General features: G+C 40.0%; 2 protein-coding genes across 7 annotated transcripts in view; one reads left to right on the top strand and one right to left on the bottom strand.

The window, feature by feature from the left end:
* Positions 1-998: 998 nt before the first annotated feature.
* On the bottom strand, positions 999-19,565 carry CCDC47 (coiled-coil domain containing 47). Its single transcript, XM_024573039.3, has 13 exons — positions 19,245-19,565; positions 13,049-13,317; positions 12,489-12,596; positions 11,816-11,990; positions 9,997-10,118; positions 9,667-9,732; positions 9,162-9,263; positions 8,870-8,980; positions 7,968-8,053; positions 6,612-6,670; positions 5,781-5,890; positions 5,405-5,572; positions 999-2,702 (listed from the first exon to the last, which is right to left on the bottom strand). Exons 2-13 carry the CDS (start codon positions 13,310-13,312, stop codon positions 2,622-2,624), a joined length of 1,452 nt encoding a protein of 483 aa, XP_024428807.1. The 5' UTR covers positions 13,313-13,317; positions 19,245-19,565; the 3' UTR covers positions 999-2,621.
* Positions 19,566-19,675: 110 nt separating this feature from the next.
* Positions 19,676-23,993, top strand: part of DDX42 (DEAD-box helicase 42) — a 32,183-nt gene continuing 27,865 nt past the window's right edge. For 2 of the 6 annotated variants that reach the window (XM_024573045.4, XM_024573046.4), the window contains exon 1: positions 19,676-20,020. The gene's annotated coding sequence lies outside the window, so the exon portion shown is untranslated. Of the gene's footprint in view, positions 20,021-20,047; positions 20,208-23,993 lie in introns of those variants that run through there. The other 4 variants (XM_024573044.3, XM_024573041.3, XM_024573043.3 and 1 more) reach the window with 2 other exon arrangements.

The following is a 23,993-nucleotide window of genomic DNA, read 5'->3' as shown; positions in this document are numbered from 1 at the left end:
GACGCTGCTCTAAATAATTTTTACACTGCCCATTTCTGCTGGATAAGTGGAATGAAAACATCAATCAGTGTTTATCTTTGGGCTAAGTCCCATCTGAAGAAGAGAGTTTCACATATGGTGCTTGACAGGAAAAGGTTGTATTACTAACGAAATAGAATTATAAACTATTACCTTCCCCCTACAAGGAGCATGCCATCAAATTTTGCAGACAAAGTTAGAGAACTCTGAAAGAATCTGCTTGGTTTCCAATGGGAGAAAGAAACACAAGAGAGTAAAGCAAAAAGGCACCATGGGAAATAGTCCTAGAAGATACCTTACATTTTAATTTTTTTAACTGTAAGAGTAAATTTATTTAGAAAGTTACAAAGGTGGCAGAAGTGAGCCAGCTGGGCTGTGTAGGCTCAGGAAACAAGCAAAAGGGCCCTTGGAGCTTAGGAGGTGGAGGTGGAGAGGAAGGAAAAAGGGGGGGACAGGAAAGCGCCCCTTATATTTTTAAAGTGCAATAGTTTAGAAGAGAATTTTGCAGATACTATCTCTTCGTGTTGACATACCTGTGAGGTAGGTAGAGAAAATAATTACTATCCTCACTTTGTAGGAGGGAGAACAGAACAGAGAATCAAAGAGGTTCGTGACTTGCCCCAAGTCAAAGGATTTGTTACTGGTTTTGCATGCACAGGCATGCGGACAAAATCAGAGAGCTTAGTGGCTTTCCAGTGTGTGACAGTAGACAACATCCTCCTCTCTCTGCCTTCTTATTCCTAGGAGAGAGAATGGTGACCTAGTTCAAGAGGGAGACTTCAGGGAGGAGTCCGTATGTTTATATGGAGCTCTAAAAATAGAAAACATTTAAAAATACTGGCAACAAATAAGGGATTTTTGTCAAGGCCAACTCTTAGGAAGGAAAAGCATTTCAGTGCTGATTTTTATTGAACAGGAAAAAACATTCCTATGGGCTTATACTGTTGTATGGAAACCCCAGAAAAGTAAAGTAGGCACTCTGAGATTTTTGTCAATGAGTTTAATTTATCTTTATTAGTTACCATTCATATGAATGCTTAAATTACAAAATTAGCTGCCATGGTCCAAATGTGTGGGACTTTAAGAAAGCTTTTATTAATCAAAAGATAGCTAAGCATATCAATTTTGATTTCTAAAATATGTTTTAAAGATTTGTAAAACAAGGCTTATTCTAGAATTATGTAGCATTAAATTTTGTTATTTTTATTATTTTAATAACTTAATTTCATGAACTGTTAAAAAAAATTACATTTACATCTCCCAGTTGACACATTTCTTCACTAACCTAGACAAAAACCCATGTGAAAAGTTTCCATGCAGTTACAAAGGCCCATTCTGTTTCCACAGCAGCTTGTTATTGCCTCAGAACATACCTGCACAAAAAGCATCAACAAAAAAATACCCGCCCACCCCTTGCCCACCAAAAAACCCAACCCTTTCCCAACCCCAGCAAAAGTTACCTGGTACAAGCAGTGACTTAAAAAAATGCTTTCTTAGTAGGAAGCATTTATAAAATGCAGAGATCTGAACGAGCTAAATGCTCCTGCAGATAGATGGGCCTCTCCCCCATGAGTTCCTTCCTCAAGAGCAGAAAGAACTCTCAACAGTTTAGAAAAGCTCACTTTTAAAAGTACATTTATGCATATTCATGGCTATTTCTTTGAAAGGATACACCCAGCCTCAGCTGTGGAAGAGATCAAAGTAAAGGAGAAGCAAAGGGCACAGCCATAGCACAGATAACAGAGCTTCTCCATTAACATCCAATCGAGTGAAGCAACCAAGAAGGAAAACATCTGCGACTTCACACAGACCACTGATCTGCTCTAGGTGAAGCAGTTAATTTCTCATGCATTTGTTACTCACGAAAAACATACAACCACTTAAAATACAGCATCCACAATGTCATTAGCTTATGGTATCAGCTAAGGAGAAAACTGTGCTCCTGCACTACCTATCCCTAGAATTTTCCACATACATGTCAGTAGGTTAAAGTCTCCAGATACCCTATAATACTGTCATCAGTACCCCCCACCTACAAAACATACACTGAACTACACTGTTTTGAGTCCCTTAAATTCCAATACCACAGATAGTGTTCTAAATTTTATTTTTTTTACAAGTTTAATGTAGACACAGAAGAAAACATCAAGCAATGTTTACTGTGCAATTCCAACAGTTATTTGTGGAATCTTAGTTTAGAGTCATTCTTTATAGCCATTTCAACTGCCTAGTTTAAACAACAAGCAACATTCTAATTATATATCTATAAATTCATGATGTTTTAAAATATAATAGCACTAAAAGCACTGATGATTCATGTTATAATTTTAAAAGTATTTTAAAACTACACAGAGTTCATATATCATTCCTTTAAAAAAATAATCTAAATAATTTGATTATCTGGAAGAAAATTACTGGAACAAAGTCCTTCCAATATATCTCTAACCTCTGTAAAAGTCCAAATCAAAAGCAGAACAGATGATGAAATACAGATTTCTCAGTCACCGGGAGTGTTTGTTAAGATGAGAAATGGACTGGAAATTCCATTTTCTGTGAATTCAGAGCTTATAGGTGGCATCAGGACTCAGATCTCTGGGCTGACTTTACATGGCTTTCACCTTGATTTGTTTCATTTTCATTTGCTTCTTTTCTAATTTCTTTTGCTCACGTCTCAAGGCAGCTTCCTAGAGAGAGAGAGAGAGAGAGAATCCAAACTAAGCTCTGTACATGTTTAAAAAAAAAATCAAAACCAGAAAATACTGCCTAAAGTATTATTCAAAAACCTAGACTTGCACCAAAAATAACATTCCGGAAGACAGTTATAAAAATTGCTAATATTGCCCTGACCGGTGTGGCTCAGCTGGTTGAATGTAGTCCCGCAAAGCAAACGGTACTGGTGTAATTCCAGGTTAGAGCACATGCCTGGGTCCTGCCTCGGAGAGGCAGCCGATCCATGTTTTCCTCCCTCACTTTCTCCCTCCCTCCTCCTCCTTCTAAAAATAAATAAATAACATCTTTAAAAAAAATTGCTAATATCTACATTGGTTAACAAAAAATTAACTTGAAATGAAGCAAAAGTAACTAAAATTTCAAGTCAGAAACTAAATACTACATTTAAGGTAGCTTTGTTAGTTCAGTTTGATTTTTTCTATACCCAGTAAACACTAGCTCAACTTTCATCACAACATTTATATGTATTTGCCAAGGATTTGTACTTCAGTTCAGAAAACCGTAAGATCTTGTTTAAGCAAGTTATTAATTATAAATGTCTTATTAGCATAGATGTTATACTTGAGCACATTAGTTCATAATGTTCAATTGGTAATTTTTATTAGATTTTTATTTAGGAATTAAGCTGTTATGCAAAAGGAGAGAAAGAAGCTTCAAACACATTATTTTACTAACAAAAGTCTGAATGTTGATCCATTTATAGCTGTGCTACTGTGTAAGTATCCTGAAGAACTGATCATTATTAGCACTGCTTTCATGGGAAAATGCATTCTGAGTTTGGGTTCACAAAGGCAGGATGAGCCACCCCTGTGGCAGGTGCTGCCTCCTGTGAAGGCTCAGTAGCAAGTAAACAGCAACAGCGTACATGTCAAAAGCTATACTCCTCTGAGACAGCTACACGACGTGGCTAAAGTACTGTTCTAAGGCCCCTTTCTTCCCACTGTCCCAACCCCTACGTCCATTATATTCATTCTTTCCTCAATGTGATCCATCCCTTCCCATATTACATATTATACACACGTACAGAACTACCAGTATAAAGAATATGGTATAGGAGTTAAGAAAAACTAATTTATGTGTGAATATGATATAGTGGTTAAGAGAAATTTACTTATGTTAACATAGATTTAGGTCAATGTCAAAAATATGTGAAAGAAGTTCAACTTCAGTTACAAATCAAAAAATGCAAAATAAATGAGATGCCATTTCCCCACTATAAGAATCACACATGTAAAAAACTGGGAATTAGTTGTCATAAAGATATGAGTTAAGAGGAGCTCTTACATCATATACTGGTAAGGGAAAAGTATAAGTTAATACAACTTCTTACTGACAGCCTATCTCTCTCTCCACCCCCAGGATTCTTTTCCTCAGGAGATATAGAAAAGCACAGATATGGAAAGACACATTCTTTTGTTTTTAAAGATTTTATTTATTTCCTGAAAGAGGGGAAGGGAGGGGGAAAGAGACAGAGAGCAACACTGATGTGAGAGAGAAATATCAATTAGTTGCTTCCCATACTTAAGTTCTGGGCCCCCCTTTTTCTTAAATCTGCTGTTGTTTCAAATCCTAGAAAGAGCTGGAGAATTTCTTTTTTCATAAAAACTGAAAGGCATTATCTATTAATGATTCCACATAGATTCTTCCACTTATTCATTAAAAAGCTATTTTAATTTGTACAGAAGGTGGCATAAACACAGAGCTCTATTTTCAGGGGAAAAATACTCATCAACTAAACCAAAACAAAGAAAAAATGATAAGAAATGGTAAAATGGGAGGAGGCCTGTGGTGTCCTGGGCACTTTGCTCAATAGCATTAATGATTCTACGGGCAACTGAAGTGCCAACAGCAGCTCACTTTGACTTGGCAGCATGCTTCCTCCACTTCTAAGAATTTTCTTCAGTCCTCAAGATTATCCTCATTAAAATTCATATCTCCCAGAACTTTGTTCCACTCCTCCTTTTTTGACCAGCATTTATGAGGTTTAAAATTTTAGAGTTGGACTATGGCACCTTATTTCATGAAAGTGTGAGCATGCTGATGTTTGAAACATAACGGCCTAAAAAGCTCCTGAGTTCTAGTTATGTACAAAATAAACACCAAAAATCAAAACAAAACACAAGAAAATCGGCATTCTCTAATTCTATAATCAAATTAAAAATGTTATAGAACAAGTTTATTTGGACCACAGGGCACATGTGCTGGCTTCTATTAAAATTCCTAATTTCTGGGGGAGGGAGGTGGGATTGGCTGGGGTGGGTGGAGGGATGGGGAGAAAATGCAGACAACTGTAACTGAATAAAAATTAAAAAAATAATAATAAAAAAAATAAAAAAATAAAAAATAAAATTCCTAATTTCTACCACACTAAGTATTTGGCTTGAAAGATGATAGTGGAACTTTCAAAATGAGACTGTGCTGGGGGAATAGGATAATTCATATCATTCTCCAGGATCAGACTCAATTTAACATGGTTTGAAGCCCTATTTTTCTTTATAGTGCTATCAACTAACTAACTGTCCCAATTACTGAGAAAATGCTAAACTTTTAATTTGTGAACATTTCTCCACAACATTACTGTAACAGCTAATATGGTACAAGTAGGTATCTTTATAAATCTCATTTTAATCCCCACGATAAGAAAAGTTTGTTTTACCTCCAGCCTGCGCTGTTTCTCAGGATCTTCCTCATTCATGATTCGCTCCTTCTCTGCTCTTTTCTTCTCCTCACGCCGAGACTGTGCAGCTTCCTGTCTTTGCACATGTGTGAGCTTCAAGAAGTTCTCTTCAACTCGAGCTCGGTTCTTATCTGCTTTTTGTTTGCCCTTTCCCCAAGAAACAAAACATTTCATGAGAAATCCATTTTAATCCAAAAGAAGCAAAATTCCACTTAGTATTCTTTCATAAAACTCCCATCTAGCACTTTCAAAGTAAATTAGCAAAATACAATCACTGAAATCCTCGATCGATGATCCCCTCAGAGGAAAAAAATAATGAAAGGTGCCAACTTATACTAAAGGCTGCGGGTCTTACCTCTCTGTTGAGTCGGAACTTTTTGGCTTTGTCAATAGAATAAATCACCATGTTCATCAGGGGTAGCAAAGCCTCCATATCCTTTGGGTAAGTGTTACCTGAGCCAGGCACTGCAAAACAAAGCCATTTTCCTATTGAGTTAACAGCAGCATTAATACTTCTCAGTCACCCACCTCTTTTTTTTTTTTTTTTGTATCAATAAAATCCTTTCTCCATGCTTCTCAGGCAGCTAACATGCAGCAAAAATATAAATTAAAATACAGGCCAGCAGAAGTAAGGCCTGCTTGAGTGTGGTTGGTAGGGTAATAATATGGGTGTAATAATTTATAGTTTTAGTTTGAACATTTCACCTAAAATGTCATATGGTGTACTTGAACATGATATTGTTATGTTACAGAATTACACGCTTATAATTTTGTAATAAAAAGGGGGCATTATTTATGCTGGAATCTCTTATTGAAACAAACCAAAGGCAATAAAAGCAGGAATGAGGTTAGTGTTTTTTTTCTTAGGATCTTATTTATTTTTTAGAGAGGGAAAGGGAAGGAAAAAGAGAGGGAGGAAAACATTGTGCTAGAGATATGTCGATCAGTCACCTCTTGCACGCCCCCAACTGGGGACCTGGCCTATACCCCAGGCATGTGCCCTGACTAGGAATCAAACCGGCGACGTTTTGGTTCACAGGCCAGCACTCAATCCACTGACCCATACCAGCCAGGGCATGAGGTTAGTTTTAATGTACTTTTTTATAGCTGTCACTAAGTAGGGAACAATATCCTCCTTAAGGTCATCTCAGAAAACAAAGAACACAGACAGGACACGAATACCTACCATTAAATGTAAACAGTAGCGTCCTCTTAGTTTCAGGTAGCTTTAAAGGCTGACCCTCCCTATCATAAAAGAAAAGGCTATTAAAAAAGAACACAGAAAAGATATTCTCTATGCACACAAGTCACCCAGTTCACTTAGATGAACAGGTACCTACAAATAATCACCATAATATTTAGCTTGGCATCCCCAAGTCAAATATAATCTCAGAACCTGAAGGACATCTGATCTGCTTGTCTCTCTAATGAATGCATTCCCAAGTGATCTTTATCTTAAACTTGAACACTGCCAACGATGTACCCTCCAGGCAAGAGATATTCCATCTCACCTGGAGAACAGTAAGCCTATATTTAAGTATGAGACCCGTATTTTAAACAATGTTTTGGTTTATTTTGGTGGGTTTTTATGTTTTATTTCCAACTCTTATTCCACGTTCTTTCCTATAATGAAGTATCTTATTTTTGAGCCAGGCTCAGCATAAACTTAGAAATAACCTACTATAGCATATATAATTTAGTTCCAACTCACCAAAGATTCCCTTGTAATCTCTGATTATCAACTCACTCTCCCCCACCCCAAAGGCTCCATAGTTACTATAATGTGGTGCTTTGCCCACAGTGTTGACACTGAGATGAGGATGGCAAGGATGAGGCAACATCTAGAGGCAAAAGGACCCGTGTAATTCAGACACACAATGAGAATCCAGAATGGCTTTTAATTGTACTCAATTCCACATCCTATGAGAGAGTAGTCCTTAACCAAAAATTTAGGTCAGAACATTTCTACACTAAGGGTAAACTTAAATAAGTAAGCTCTCCTGAAACGGGGTATGAAGTCAAACAACAAATTTAAGCCCTGAATATGTACATTTGAAAAATATTAATATAAAGCCAAAAAGTCAATAGGTGTTGAGGGTGTCTCGATAATATACTAGGAAAAACTATAATCACCTACTATACAAAGAAGGAAGTCCGAAAAGGCCAGATTTGCTATCAAACACAAATCAAACATCACAGATGGGTATCATAAATTAAAAAGAAAAAACCCCCCCTAGACTACAAAGGACGAAGAGATTAGCAATTGCATTTTCTCACTATTGCCATTTTGTAAGATTCTCTTCCAGTCACTGAGCGTGAGGTGCACAGGCGCAGTGATACACGCAAACAGGGGAGGCTTGTTTGCCTCTCGTGGGCTTCTAGCTACCTCCACGATGCATGTAGTCAAAGCAAAAGAAAACTTGGGAGTCAGGAACTTACCTCACTCATTCGGTTAAGGAAAACTGCAGAAGCACCTTGCAGGTGTTTCAACACAGAATGCTAAAGAAGAAAATAATTTTCAATATTTTTATTGCATACGTACTCTTGCATAATTTTTGGACCGGAGAACTGGTCTGAAAAATGAACGGATTCAATTTTGTCAGCGTAGTGTGTAAGAAAGTGAACCATCTGAAATAGAGAAAATTATTATTTTTTAAGTAGGGTTTGATGCATTTCCCTTTTTTCATAACGACATTCCACTCTTCAGCCCGGGCTGGTGGGGCTCAGTGGATTGAGCCCCAGACGGCAAACTGGACGGTTGCAGGCCAGGTCCCCAACTGGAGGTGTGTGAGAGGCAGCCGATCGATGTATGTCTCTTGCTCTTTCTCCCTCCCTTCCCCTCTCTCTAAAAATAAATAAAATCTTAAAAAAAAACAAAATTCACTCTTCAATCCACCTGACTTTTATATAATGTCATTAAGGCTAAAGCTTTTAAAAAATTAAATTTAAATAAGATAAGAAATCTCTCTACAATGAAACCAATACCTTTTCTTTAGTAATACCAATACTTAAATTGTCCTTATTGAGTAGTCAAAATGATGTTCTAAATAAGAATGAAAGCATGACGTTAAATCTGAAACAAAAAAATGATTATTCATCCCTCTTCTCTTACACTAGTTCAACTAAAATAATGAACTAATTCACATGGTGATTAAGATTAAAGTTGGAAAAAAAAGAGATTAAAGTTGTAGTCCTTTTTCAAAAAACCTGAAAGCCATTAGGAACCGTAGGAACAATTTGTTCTTGATTTAGAGAGAATTTCACTAGTCAAAATTTTTTGACAAGTTAATCTACTGCTTAAAGAAAATATTTTAATGGTTTTGTGGGAAAGGAATACATAACCAGTGCATTGTCATAAAATAAAGAACTTGTACAGAGTAACTTTTAGGGAGAGCACCCTGTAAATGCCAAGGTCTGCAAACACATGTCATCTATTGCACTTACCTTTGTATCCATCATTCCCTCTGTGACTTCTCCCATCTCTGACAGGATGGCCAAGGAGTCTGGTAGTCCGTACTTCGCTCCAGACTTAGGTTTGTCACTACAAAACTCACTCTACGTGAAGAAGTAATTGAAAGTAAGACATCACATTTTATTATGCACAGACTTTTTCTTCTCAAGAGAATATGCACTGACCTATTTTGAAGGGGTTAATTATGCTATGCTCTGAAGGTGAACGTCTATGTAGCAAATAGGCAGTTTGCACATGTATCTGAGTTGGAATAACTCGACATACCAGATCCTGCATCTCTTTCTGCAGCCGTACCAAGGCTTTCCGAGTACCGACAGCAAACACGTAGGTATCCATGTCTTCATCATTCATGGTTACTTTTATTTGCTTTAAAAAAAAAACAACAAAGCTCCCCTGTTCGGTTCTGTAATAGGCAGACTACTACAATGGAACCCAAGACCCCCACCCCTCTGCATGTGAGCGGGACTTGGGAACATGATGGGCTGTCACCCCAACGACTCTGCTGTGTTATGTGGTAGAAGGTCCCTTATCAGCCGACTTTGCTATTAAGCAAAAGGGACATTATCCTAGCGACTGACCTAAAAACATGCACCTGCCCCCACAACAGCTGTACACTGAGTGGAAGATGATCCATCCAAACAGAAAAGGTCCATTTTTTGGCAAAGGACATAAGTTGTCAGAAATTCCAAACAGAATGCAAGCATGGAATAAGCTGTAAGAAGTTAAGAATTCAGTCTGTACAGAGAAAACCAGCAGGAAGAACACATACCACTTGGTCACTCATTGGCCTCATCATCCGGGCCAGGACATTCAGTAAATCCTGTCTCTTGAGGAACTAAAAAAACAAAAACAAAAAAAGCACACACAGCAAGAACAGCTGTAACTTCTACTTATTCCAAATAAGAGATCTTGGAGGGGGATCTGAAAACAGATGCTTCAAATATACTTGACATTTGCCAGTCAATAGTAGAAAGATGATTTTTAGACCTCATTTTAAGTCAAACATGAAAGGGTAAGACACTAAAGTCAGATGATTTGGAATAGTGTTGGAAAAAACAAAAGGTAAACATAAATATTGTACCAGAAATTCCCTACTTACCCTGAGCTGGATAAGCATCCCCTCACAGCACACTCGGCCAGAACACCACAGGTTGTAGATATGCTCGTTCTCCTGGTTCAGCTTGCCTGTGCTTGTGGCTTCTTTGTTCGTTCCATCATCCCCTAGGGGTAAAATCACTTAATGTGATTCCCTGACAAGGTTATGCCTAATCACCATACCCTCCTCCACCCTGACCCCACTTGATCAGGGTGGCAATACGTGGCTATCTTACAGAACTCTCCTTTGGACATAGATGACAACAGATGGTCATTGTTCCTTTTACTTTTGAAACTCTTCATTGTCTCTATTAAAAAGTTAGACTCTAGCATTACTCCTGTGTCCTTGTTGACAATCAGCTTGGATTATAAATTTCTTTAGATAAAAAATGGCTCTGGCTGGTGTGGCTCAGTGGATTGAGTGCCAGTCTGCAAACCAACAGGTCGCCAGTTCAATTCCCAGTCAGAGCATATGCCTGGGTTGCGGGCTAGGTCCCTAGTTGGGGCATGCAAAAAGCAACCACACAATAATGTTCCTTCCCCTCTCTTTCTCCCTCCCTTCTGCTCTCTCTAGAAATAAATGAACTCTTTAAAAAAACAAGAGTAGATAAAAAATGGAGCAAAATTGCCCTGGCTGGTGTGGCTTAGTGGTTGAGTGTCAGCTTGAGAATCAAAGGGTCTCGAGTTGGATTCCCATTGTAGGGCACATGCCTGGGTTGTGGGCCAGGTCCCCAGTAAGGGGCACGTGATAGGCAACCACACATGGGTATTTCTCTCCCTCTTTCTCCCTCTCCCTCTTCCTAAAAATAAATAAAATCTTAAAAAAAAACCTCAACTACCATTACTACAAACTAACATTCCCTCATTGTGCTTTCTATGAGTTAACTTTAACCAAGTCTGCTTTTCCAACAGCAAAATGATAACAGTGGCAGTAACAGCTGTATTTAGACCTGAAAAAAAAGTTCAAATTCCAATTATTTCCTCTCTTCATTTAATTAAGTGTACAAAAGAAACTGTTCAACTTCACAAGGTAAAACAAACTGATACATCAAAGGAAAACACACAAGGGGAAGTGGAAGGCATTAAAGGCTGCTTATTATTTTCCCAACATCCAGGTGGAAAGTACACTGAAATAACACGGTACAGCAGAGAGCGTGGAGTTTGAAAGCATGTAGACTACGTTTAATATGCTGGTTGCAATAGAATAGCGTAAGTTCTACCATTTCTGAATTTCAGTCCCCTCCTTAGGAAAATAGAAACTATCCAATTAAAGAAATACTATAGCAAAGTACCTAGCACAATATATGAATGGTCTGCTAAAAAGGAAAGCAGATGGATACTTGCTCACTATTAAAGAGAAACAAAGTGTTAAACGCCAAACAGAGGTTGAGTGGGCAAGTTCACCTTACTCCTTACACTACGTAACTACAGGGGCTCCTAAGGTACTTCAGTGTACCTCTTTGGCGGATCCAAAACTCAAGTGTCCAGACCCTGAAGGAATTTTGAGGGATTTCTAATTTCTAAAAGATGACTAAAAGCTTTTATCAATCCATTTAAAATGTCAAAACCCCCTGCCTTCAGTCAGACTTTTGTCAGCTTGTTTTGATAACACTGATGATCTCATTCTAATCAGAAGCTGTTTAGCAATTGCTGATTAATGACGGATGAGAAAATTATTTCATACATATCATTTATTCAGCATATCAAACCTAACAAAAAATAGGATCCTTAAAAGAGAATAAAAAAGCATCTTCTTAAAGCCCAAGAAAACAGTTGTTACCAGTTTTCCAGCCCAGAGCATGACCACTATTAGCTTAACTTACCTACTAAGGTAAAGTTGCTCTCCAGAAGCTCTCTATGAGTGTTAAACCAGGCCTGAGCAAGGCGACTGTTTTTATTCTTCCCAATGATATAATTCATGATGTAGGCGAGCAGACCAGTCACCATCAAAATTTCTAGATAATAACTCTCCCAACTGTTCTGGAGGTGTGCAGGAACCTAAAGAAAAACAATTATCTCATTTAATGTTGGCTGAGGCTGAAGGATGGAGTCTAACTCACAAGATGAAAGACAATGAGAAAACCCACAAAGAGAAGTGGATGCTTTAGATAACTGTCACTAAATATGGTTATACTTTGAAAAACACGCCTATTTTGATTTTCCAGGTTGGCTTTGTAACAGGAAATGTGAGGACAGTCAAATGGGATAATAAAGATGGAAAGCCCTTTGCATTAAGCTTGATTCTGAGCCCCACCCCAAAATAAATCCAACGTCATCCTCTTCTCATCATTCCCTGACAAAAACTATGAGAGCTAGAACAAAAATACAAGGGTTTCTTATCTAGGCATGAAGTTTTATCAGAAGAATTGATGTCAAACTCTTTCACCGCTCCCACTATTACATCAACACCAGAAATGTTACTAATTATATTTCTGGGATTAATAACAGCAAGATATTTGGTTGGTTAGTATGGAATTCAGAATCCCGTATACCTACATCAACAATTGTTATTGGGTCTTTATTTTTGCTAGAAGAAGTATCTGGTTTGTCTTCATAACCTTCAAATTCTTCATCATCATATGGCTCACCCTCGGTATCTCCCTCCTACAAAAATGAGGCACAATCTGTTTTTCCCTAATGTCACCAGTAAGTGTATCTCATTTTTGTAGGCAACAGTTGTAGAGGAAAACAGAACATGTAAGGAGCAAGCACACAGAAATATTACATGTTTTTAACAAAGGATGAAGACTATGCTTTTGAACCCTGAATTCTAAGTGATATAATTCTCACCCACACACAGAATCTATTTGCTAGCCCTTCTCCAAGCAAGGCTTTCCACAGAGGAGAAAAGTACAATTCATTCTTCCATCAATGTGAAAGGTGGGAACATACCACAAAACATTCAGAAGCGCTCCACCTACTAAACAAAAATAAAGATACCAGGGAGTAAAGGTCTCCTGAAACCTGGGTCTTACTTTAAATGTCTGGGAAAAATGCTAGTTACAGATTTTCTCATCCTTCCAATTTTCTAAGAAATCAATAAAAAAGAACTTCACCTGGGTATCTGCATCTTCAAAATCTCCTTCTTGGTTTTCGTCCTGCCCTTCCAACTCCACAGTGGTCTCGTCTTCATCATCTTCAGTGGTAATCACCCGCTGAGGAGATTCAGTGACAGAATCTTCCGTGACATCCTCAAATTCAGCGAAGTCATTATCATCATACTCTACTATGTCTTCCTCATCCTCGAAATCATCAAACTTGGCTTCAGAGACACTCTCAAACACCAAAAGGACAACACAGAAAGCGTAGAAGACTTTCATTGCACCTTAAAAATGAGTTAAAAAAAAAAACAACACAAAATGCTTAAATGGATTGTTACTCTACATACACCAATCAAATTTGGAAACAATTAAAAATATATCTATGACTCTCTCCTGCTTTTCTCTTACTAGAAAAGCCAATCATGCTTAGATCAACTCTGTGTTCATGTGTGAACATCATTACGATAAAAGCAAATGTTTCAGACACCAAGTCACTGGCACTGTTATGGCTTTACAAAAAGCAATTTTATCTTTTTAACAACGTTTGAGCAAAAGCAGTATTATTAATACCCCCATTTCACAGATAAGAAAATGAGGCACAGAGACACCACATAATACAACTACCAAGTAACATGGAGCTACGGATTAATTCCAGTGTTGCCTCTAGAATCCCTGCCATGAACCACTTCCCAGGCCACTTCCTAAATGTAAACCAATGGCTATGATTTTATACTGTTTACTTACAGTAGTCTATTTTTGGCTAACAAAATTGTTCCTAGTGTGCATGATGGAGTTACATCCCAAATGATATGAATACATGAAGGATGTTGCAATCATCTTGCAAATAAATAAGACTCTATGAAAAAGAAGGGGTGGGGGAGAATATTTGAGCCAGAGTTTTAAACGTAGTTAGATTTCAACTATTAAACCTATTTAGGCTGTATTTCTAGTCCTCTGCTGTAATCTAACCACCAGCTCCATATCGCCAGTTGTCTAACAGACATGTCCATTTTGATGTCCTACACTTTTTCTGTATAGAGTCAGACAGTAAATATTTTAGGCATTGTGGGCCACATAGAGTCTCTGTTGCATATTAGTCTTAAAAACAACAACAAAAAACAACCCCCTTGAACACACCTATCAGAATGGCTATCATCAATAAAACAACAAACGACTACTGGTGAGGTTGTGGAGAAAAGAGAGCCATCATGCACTGTTGGCGGGATTGCAGATTGGTGCAGCCACTATAGAAAGTAGTATGGAGGTTCCTCAAAAACTTCAATAAAAATTGAACTGCCTTATGACCCACAATTCCACTTCTGGGTACATACCTGAAGACACCCAAAACACTAATTTGAAAGAATACATGCATCTGTATGTTTACTGCAGTGTTAATTTTTTGAAAATATTTGTGGTTTTTTAGCAAGAGGGGAAGGGAGGGAGAAAGGGAGAGAAACATCCATGTGTGGGAGAAACATCCATCAGTTGCCTCTTGCACGCCCCCAACGGGGGACCCAGCCCACAACCCAGGCTTGTGCCCGGACCAGGAATCAAACCAGCAACCCTTTGGTTCGCAGGCTGGTGCTCAATCCACTGAGCCACACCAGCCAGAGCTGTTTATTGCAGTGTTATTAATAATAGCAAAGATATGGAAGCAACCCAAGTGCCCATCAACAGACGAACAGATAAAAAAGCTGCCCTGGCTGGTGTGGCTCTCTTGGTTGGAGGTCATCATGAATGGAAGAACTGTGGGTTTGATTCCCAGTCAGGCTGCATGCCCGGGTTGCGGGTTTGGTCCCCCAGTTTGGGAGCCTACAAGAGCTCCCCAGGGCACATACAGGATGCAGTCAATGTTTCTCTCTCACACTCATGCTTCTCTCCCTTTCTCTCTCCTTACCTTCCCCTCTCTCTAAAATCAGTAAGCATGTCTTCGGGTGAGGATTAAAAAAAAGAAAGCTGTGGTAAATGTATACGATATAGTATTACTGGCCATAAAGAAGAATGAAATCTTACCATTTGCAACAACATGAATGGACTTAGAGGTCATTATGCTAAGTGAAATAAATCACACAAAGACAAATACCACATAATTTCGCTTATATGTGGACTCCAAAAAGCAAAATAAATGAACAAAACAGAAAAAGACTCATAGATACAGAGAACAGACTGATGGTTGTCACAGGGGAGGGGCTGGGTTGGGGACTGGGTGAAGAGTGAAGGGATTAAGAAGTACAAATCAGTAGTCACAAAACAGTCCCAGGGATGTAAAGTACAGCATGGGGAATACAGTCAAGGATACTGTACTAACTACGCACGGTGCCAGGTGGGTACTTGAAGTATCAGGGGGACCATTTTGTGAAGTATCACTGTCTGACCACTACGCTGTACACTTGAAACTAATACAAAATAAAGCTTTCAAAAAACCCTTTAAAATGGGAAAAACCACTCTTCATTCACAGGCTGTACAAAAACAGTCCATCTCTCAGACTGTAGTCTGCTGATCCCTCCCCCAAAATGTTCTTAAAATCAACAAGTCCCTGATTTTCTCTATTTTTGTGTTAGTATCAACCCCACTTTCACAGTCTTGTTGAATAAAAAAGCAAGATACCTAATTTCTCACTTTCTTTTCTCTTTGAAATCTAATCAGCCACCAAATCCTGGTGTTTCCTTCTTTGATTCCCAAAGCCACCATGATAATCTAAGTTACCATCACCTGCTGAAGAACCCCAGTATCTCCCTAAAGGGTCTCCCCTGTCTCAGCTCTCCCTACTCCCTACTTCCTAAAAACCATGACCATCTTTCTAAAACACAACTTCCGTTACGTAAGGACTCGGTAGCCATCAAAGGCTAAGCAATTCCTGCAGAACAGAGAAACTCTGGCTTTCACTGCTTTTCATAAGACGTTCCTACCATACCTGATCAAAATATACCTTCACTGAGCATATCATGTCAGACACTAGTCCAAGAGGAAACACGACTCCTGAAGAATTGTAAATATGCATAAAAATTCAGCTTCAAGGACACGTGTTACCGTATTACTTACGACAGTGAAAAATTTGAAATTGTTTGGTTACACCATGGGTACACACGAAAACATTTATTTTGTACATTAAACATTTTTACAAATGAAGTTAGAACCCACATTATTATAGAAGCAAATATATATAACAAAGGTTTTAGAAGGATGTATATACATCTACATATAAACAGTAATTATCTTGTATGGTAGGATTATGAGCATTTTGCCTTTATTTTTCTTTATATTTTCTTATTTTCCTATGATGGGCTTTTGTAATAAAAAGTTCTTTTAAAAAATAAAAAGTATGGTTCTTGTACTCAAGAAGAGACAGTGCAGATGGAGGAACAGCTATAGTATGAAGGCCTAAAACAACATATTATAAGAGTTTGATGTAAAGGGTTTATAGTCCCAAGAGGGGGAAGTGAGGCTAGAAAGGCCAGCAGGGGCCAGATCACAGTGATCCTTATTTAAATACCAAACTAATAAATTCTGATAACTAGAATCGACTAAAGGATTTAAGTAGGAGAGTGACACTCAGATTTGCAATTCAATCCTGTCAGCTCTTACAGAGGGTGACTTGGAGAAGGGCACCCGAGGCAGGAAAAATAAGTGGCTGGAATAAAAAGATGAGAGAGAAAACAGGATTGAACTTACAGTGGTATTGGGAATGAACAGAAAAACAGATGTAAGACTTGTATTTGTCACCATAAAATGTTTGGATTTAGAGGATGCAGGAAAGAAAGATCTGGAATGATTCCAAGTTTTGGCTTGATTAATAACTGGAAAAAGTCTTCATTGAGATAAAGAACAAAGGAGAAAAATATTGGAGAGAAAGATATCAATTTTAGTACTTGTTGAAAAGTCTGGAGTGTTTTTAAACAATATGTTAAATGATTTATATTTATCTCTTAATTTTCACAATACCCCTAAAAGGTATCATAACCCATTTTACAGAGGAAGAAAGGGAAGTAGTTAGAAATATATGTCTGACAGTCAGGGTACAAGGCTAAGCTGGAAATAGAGATGGTGTGGGAATGGATGAAATTCTTAGGGTGTATTAAGAGTTAGGTTTAGCCCTGACCAGTGTGGCTCGGTCGGTTGGGCCTCATCCCTCATAGTGAAAGGTCCCCAGTTCAATTCTTGGTCAGGGCACATGCCTGGATTGCAGGTTCAGTCCCCGGTTAGGGGGAGTGCAAGAAGCAACTGATGGATGTTTCTTTCCTTCATTCTCCCTCCCTTCTCCTCTCTCTAAAAAAATAAATAAAATCTTTAAAGAGAGAGAGAGTGCAAACAACAAAACAGCTAAAAGGTGGTTATAATAGGAAGAACTGGAATGGGAAACTAAGAAGGAATGGTTAGAGAAAGAGAGATTCTGGTCAAAGTGGCATTATGTTGTGGAAGTCAAAGGAGAAGCACATTTCTTAGAAAGAAAAGTTCACTAAGAGATGGGCCAAAATTTTCCAAATGTTGATAAATCACTTTTGGCAACTGCAGGTATGTATGTGGTAAGAATGGAAGCTGAAATGCAGGTTTTAATGGAGGGGAGCAGGTGGCACAAGGGAGTATGTACTACTTTTTCAAGAAGCTCTGGGGTGCCCTGACTAGTGTGGCTCAGTTTGCAAAAGGTCACAGGTTTGATTCTTGGTCAGGGCACACGCCTGGGTTGCAGGTTTGGTCTCCGATCGGGGTGAGTATGAGAGGCAACTGATTGATATTTCTCTCACACATCGACGTTTCTCTCCCTCTAAAAATAATAAAATCTTCAAAAAAGAAGATGCTCTGGGATAGTGAATATTCTGTTCTACATCTTATATCTACAATACCATAAATTCTTAAAAGGATTTAATTCTTATAAAGAATTATTGCCTAACACTTTGCAACACATGGCTGCAAGAAACAGTCTTTGAACTGGACAAAGTTCATAAATCTGAAAGGCACATATGATTTGAGAAATGCCATATACTATACCCTTTCCAATATTCTCTATCTCTACCAGGGAACATTTTATGGGAAAACATAGCTGCCTTCTCAACGTCAACCTCAAAAAAGTTTGTGATGTGTCTCCAAATATCCCTGACTTCCTTTAATAATCTTTTATTATAGTCAAAAGTAGAAGAAACAGGGAACACAGCAAGCAGTTTGGTGTAGTTAGATTTGGTTTAATGCCAGCTCTCCCATTTACTAGCCATATTATCTTGGGCTAATTATTTAAAATTCCCTGTTCCCCACGTAGAAAAAAGAGATACCATTGCCTCATAGGGCTACAGTGGGTGGCACAGGAGATTTGTGCCTGGCACACAGAAGATATGCAATAAACATTAGTTCCCATTATTGCCTTCCCCTGCGCCTTATGAACACCTTGTAAGATTTAAAAACTTCATTTTTAGTGTTTCCCTTTTAAGATCTGTTTTAAACATTTTCAAATAGAAGCAAATAAAGATTAACACTGACACAGTCGACTAAACTGCCTGCCAAAAGATCTGATCATTTCAAATTGGATTTCCACTTAGAATGTTCACACCATAGAATTGTTTCTAAGATAATTCAGCACTGTAACAGGGTTCCTTCAAGGTTATTTAGGTCAAAATTATGCAAGCTATTTGTGCCTTGGCCTTCCCTCTCAGAAGCTCTCTGCTTCACCTGTCAATTCATTTATTAAATGCACAATTCCTTGCCAGGCCACCCAGTCCTGAATGAGACTCCACGCGCGGCAAGGAACACAAGCACTAACAAGCCTGGTTTGATTATCTTCTACAAGTTCACTTGAGTCTCTCACAGATTGGGTCTGGACTTAGACTAGTTAAAGGGGGTTGCTTTTGTTAAACCACAAGAGGTCTAGTCAATTCATCCTAACGTCTGTACTCCATTTTTCCAGCTTCACATTGCGAACTTCCTCGAACTTTGCCATTTGGTTGCATACGCTCACAACTGTGGGGGAGCTCCTCAAAACCGTTAAAATCACCCCAATCCGTAAGACCAACGAAAACGGGCCTAGGGGTGGACAAAGTTGGTTTGTTTGTTTTAAGAAAGTTGGGAGAAGTGAGAAGCAGGGAGCGATGCATGTCACCACAGGCCTGACTTAGGGGCTTGGGTGGGAAACGGAAACAGGACGGGGCTACGCCTCGCAACTCACGGTGACCACTCGGCCTGGCCCGGCCCCCAGCGACTAACACGTCATGGCCCGCTTCCTACCTGTACCGGGGGCTAGAAACCGGCTCAGAGTTCCTGCGATCGCCACCTCTACCCCGCGGGCCTCTCCGCCTGGCCGCCGCCTGCGCGGTCACCGCGGTTTTAGTGCCCCTAAAGCCTTTAGGACGCAGATACACCAGGTAGCTCAGTCACACCGCCCCACTCTGCACGTAGTCGCCACCATCCGTTACGTAAACTGCGTGCGGCCCGTCGGAGCCTGCGCGGGGCGAGGGGGCGGGACGCAGTCTAGGGACCGCGCGAGACCTTCCCACCCCTGCCCTGCAGGGGCGTGTGGGGCTGTTCCGAAAATTACATAATCCCGGCCCCTGGGCCGGAACTGCTCACACCAATCCCAGCCCTCTCCGCTAGAATTAAATCAAATTGTCATCACACTGAACCGGTGCTCCGGAAGCTAAAGGTGGCCATGCTCTATGGAACCACGTGGCCAGAGGCACGCGGAGAAAGGTTGCCTAGGTCGTATTTGCCAAGGACCAGAGTTTAAGGGATCGACAATTTTATGTATATGCGGTTTCCGCCCAAACCCTTTTCTTGGAATTATTGGGCGGCTTCCTGTCACTGCTACTCTTTATTCAGTCGCCGGCCCACTTCCTACACAGGCCAGGAACACTCCTCGCCCAAGAGCAGAGCCCAAGTCAAAGTGTGTGAGAAGCCTGCGAGCAATTCTGGAGCAAAAAGGACCAGAAGAGCCCAAAGCGCTTTCCGGGAGCCGTAGGCTCAGGCCCCGCCCTTCGGCCCGCGCTCTGCAATGCGCATGTCAGGTTTGTATTCCCCTCCCCCACAGTGGGCAACGGGTCTAGAAGCGGCGGCGGCGGCGGCGGCGGCGTAAGGGGCGGAGAGGGAGGAGCGCGGCGGGACGCGGCCTGGTCCGCGCGTATTTCGGGCCGTGGGATTCTCCCCGCGTCGGAGGAAGTAGTAGGTGCCGCTACAGCAGCAGGTTTGTGCGAGGTGGGTCTGGACGCGGGGTTGCGGCCCCTTGATGGCACTGGAGGCAACTGCGGGGCCTAGCGGAGGCCGGGGAACCGCGGCCTCACTTAACAAAGAGTCGGCGGAGCGCCTGGGCGCCGAAGGCCCAGGGAGCCGGCGAGAGGTGCGAGTGTGGGGCTGAGGCCCCAAAAGGTTCTTCCGAGCCGCGTCGCCTTCCCACGGCTCCCGCTTCTCCCGGAACTCTTACGGAGGCCCAGTTGGCGGCTTTCCCGAGGCGGCGCCCGCTCGCTTGGCTGCGGAGGGGATTTGCAAGGTTCCGAGCTCCTTCGTACGGATAGCCACGGGGGGATTTTGACTTTAGCCAGCAGCAGTTGGCGGAGGCAAGCCTCCAAGTCGGAGGGAGCCTGTAGGCAAAAGTTGCCAAAGCGGGAGAGAGAGACAAAGTCGGTGAGCTTCGTGCAGCCTTCAGTAGATAGTGATTAGCGTCACCATCATCACCGAAACTTTTTTGCAGCCTGCCTAAAAGCCTGCCTGATGTGAGTAAATAATTTACATGGAGTTGCAAGTTTACGAACCAATTATACAAAGGGAAACTTTACTAGTCGCGAGTTTGGGGGGAATCATACATACCTTCCTTGTCACCTTAGTGAATGAAACATTTCCTCTTTTGCCCCTCCTTCAGGTTCCAATTATTTCCTTTGGCTTTTCTGTGTTTGGGTTTTTTTTTGGGGGGGGGGGGGAGGTTACGATGTTTCTGTATCTCTTCTCCCCCGTATAAACACCCCGGTGCTCCTAATAGGCAGAGATTACTTTTTAGTCACTGTTACTTTGCAGAGCCAAGCACAGTTCTGGCACATACGAGGTGAGCAATAAGTGTTTAATACAAAAATTAATTTTCAGATTCTCATTGGTGAAAAAAAGAAGTATGCTGTGTTTTCCTGTACCTAGAAGGGGCATTATATGGCCTAATTTGCAATTCATTCATTTAAGAAATGTTCTCATTGATGCCTAGTGTGTGCCTATTCCCTAGCACTGTTTTAGGTCTCTTGACTCCTGCCTTCCTGAAACTTACTTTCCAGTGAGGGGAAGAGAGACAGTAAACAAATATATGTTATACTGTATGTTAGAAGATTATTAGTACCTTAGGAAAAAATACACCTGGAAAGATAGATGGGAAGGTGTTGCATTTTCAAATAGAGTGGTCAGGAATGTATTTATAGATAAGCTATAGATAAGGAATGTATAGATAAGCTAATACCTAAGCAGACTAAAAGCAGGTGAGGAATGATGAGCCTAGCCAGTGTCTGGGGAAAGGAATGTTCTAGGCAGAGGGAACAGCAAGTGTAAAAGGCCTCGCAGAGGACAATGATGTTAGAGGAACAATTAGAAGACCAATGTGCTGTAGCACTGTGAGCAAAGGAGGGAGTATTAGGAGTACAAAGTCAGGAAAGAAAAAGAATTGGGGGTGGGAGCAGAACAGCCAGGACCTTTTAGGCTATTGGGAGGCTTTTTCACTTTTGCTTTGCTTGAGATGGGAACCATCTGAGGGTTTGAGCAGAGGGGTGATAAGATCCGACTTAGATTGTATTGTTAAAATTTAGTATGATTCATGGAGGGGTACAGTTGTTTTTATTTTAGTTTTTATCCAATTGGTACTATTCACATAATTAGTTCTTAGTTTCTTTAAGCTAATGGAGAGGAAAGAGATGCTTTTAAAATAAGTATAACCCAGCATTCACTTATATTTGGCTTTAGAAGAAAGTAATGGAATTCTTGGGTTTTGTACAGATTTTTGTTAAAGAATGGGCAGGTTTATGGTGTGTGAAATGTTCTCAAGGCTTATTACTAGGTGAATGCTAATCAGATGTCACCAGAACTCCTCTTACTCCCAAAACACAAGTTTTGATACAGTAATGTGGTTTTATAATCAGTTGTATTTCTTTTCCACCATTGTCCAAGACATAAACTTGAGACAATTTATCTTTCTTATGTTCCACACTTACTCTGACTTTCTAGCCTTTGCTATTTCTAGCTTTTCTCCCTACAATGTCTTCCTTCATACTTCTCTACGCAGCATCTTTCTGTGCCTCCCATGGGTTGTAGCTCCCTTATGAATCCTATTCTCATTTGTCAGCTGGTAGTGATCTCTGACATCATCAGTGTCACGTAGCACTTACTTATGGAATCCCTGAGTTGAAAGAGATCTGAGAAGTGTAACTTGGTATTCATTTACCAATAGAGATATGGATTTCTGGAGAAAAAGTAATGATAAACATGACCGCTAATAAATATTGTGTACATACTATGTTGTAAATGTGTTTTTGTGTATGAACTCAATTTCTCACACCAGCTGTGAAGTAGGCGATATTCTTACCATCTTGCAGATGAGGAAACTGAGGCCCAGAGAAGCTAAGTAACTTCCTTGAGGTTCCTTGAGATTCATATCAAGTTAGTGGCAAAGCTTGAGCTTGAACATAGCCTGGCTCCATAGTTTGTGTTATTTTACTCTGGTATTATGATTTCCTACTAAATCACAGTATTTTAGTGTCCAGAACCATACCAGGTGGGACCTTATACTATCTTTAATTTTTCTCTTTCCCCAATTTGTAAATCTCCTTGGGTCCCTGTATTGAATAAACTTGATTAATGAATATATACTCTTTTGTTTGGAAAACAAAAGAGATAAATGGAGAAGCCTGTTTCTTCACCCGTGAAACCCATAACATGGAGTTGGAGAGAGAAAACAAAGGCACGAAGAGGACTAAATGTTGGGTGTTTTAAGACCAGGAAGGGAAATTGAGGAAGGAGATGGCACTTCTCTGTTGGAATCATATTCCTGTCATAGTTGTAGCAGTTGGTATTGAGATGGGCTTTGAAGGATAGGACTGTGGTAGGTAGGTGTAATGAGAGATTTGGTGGGGAGGGAATCCAGGTAGAGGGAAGAGCATTTACCAAAGAAACCATGTGGGGAAACCCTGGGAGATAAGAATGGTAAAGTAGTTTCTTGCCACAATGGAGAGTCTTTTTTCCAGCCTTACTTGAGTAACTGAAGAGTTACTGAACTGAAGGGAATGATGGAATCAGCAACATGTGTCAGGAGGGTTTGGGGCCAGGATCTGGAAGAACGTGGAAGAGGATTTTTGCTGAGTGTCTGAAAGCTCACCTCACTTGGATGTGACTTTCCCTAGTTCCACATTATTAATGACATCTTGCTTGTAAATATTCTTACTGAATCTCATCTCACTAGACTTACGTTAGAATTATTTCCATTAAAGGATTCCTGAAGACAGCAGGAGATGGTCTTAATTAAGTTTAGGCAAACTGGTACTCAATCAAGTAATTGTTTTAGCAGTGCGTTAACTTCTGTGGAAAGTCCAAAATGAGTAAAGACAGTCTCTATCTGGAACTAATGGTGCCCCAAGGGTGAGGTTTGACATAGTGTAAATCAAATTGAATACTAAGCAGACTGAACTAAGGGCTATGTAATAGTTCAAACAAAACCTGTAAGGTGTATATGGGGGAGGGTCACAGAACCAGAAAAGTAGAGCATGTTGTTCTTTGTCCTTTCAACAATGTCATCAGTAAAAAGCTGTTTTTGAAAGTCGTTTCCACGTTGGCTTCAGAGTCCATTGGTAAACTTTAATACAAAGAAGAAAGTAAAAATCAAGTATCTGCAGTTAGCATTTTGGTTAACAGCCCTCCAACTATTTCTGTATACTGTAACTCATGCTTTTACATTGAATCATAATCATCCACTTTGTTTTACTCTCTTACTTGACTGAACATGTAGTGGATACTTTTTCATAA

Source organism: Desmodus rotundus, chromosome 9 (genome assembly GCF_022682495.2).
Source record: "Desmodus rotundus isolate HL8 chromosome 9, HLdesRot8A.1, whole genome shotgun sequence".
Classification (NCBI taxonomy): Eukaryota; Metazoa; Chordata; class Mammalia; order Chiroptera; family Phyllostomidae; genus Desmodus; species Desmodus rotundus.
The sequence above is the reverse complement of the archived record's forward strand: the minus strand, read 5'-3'. Positions and strand labels throughout refer to the sequence as shown.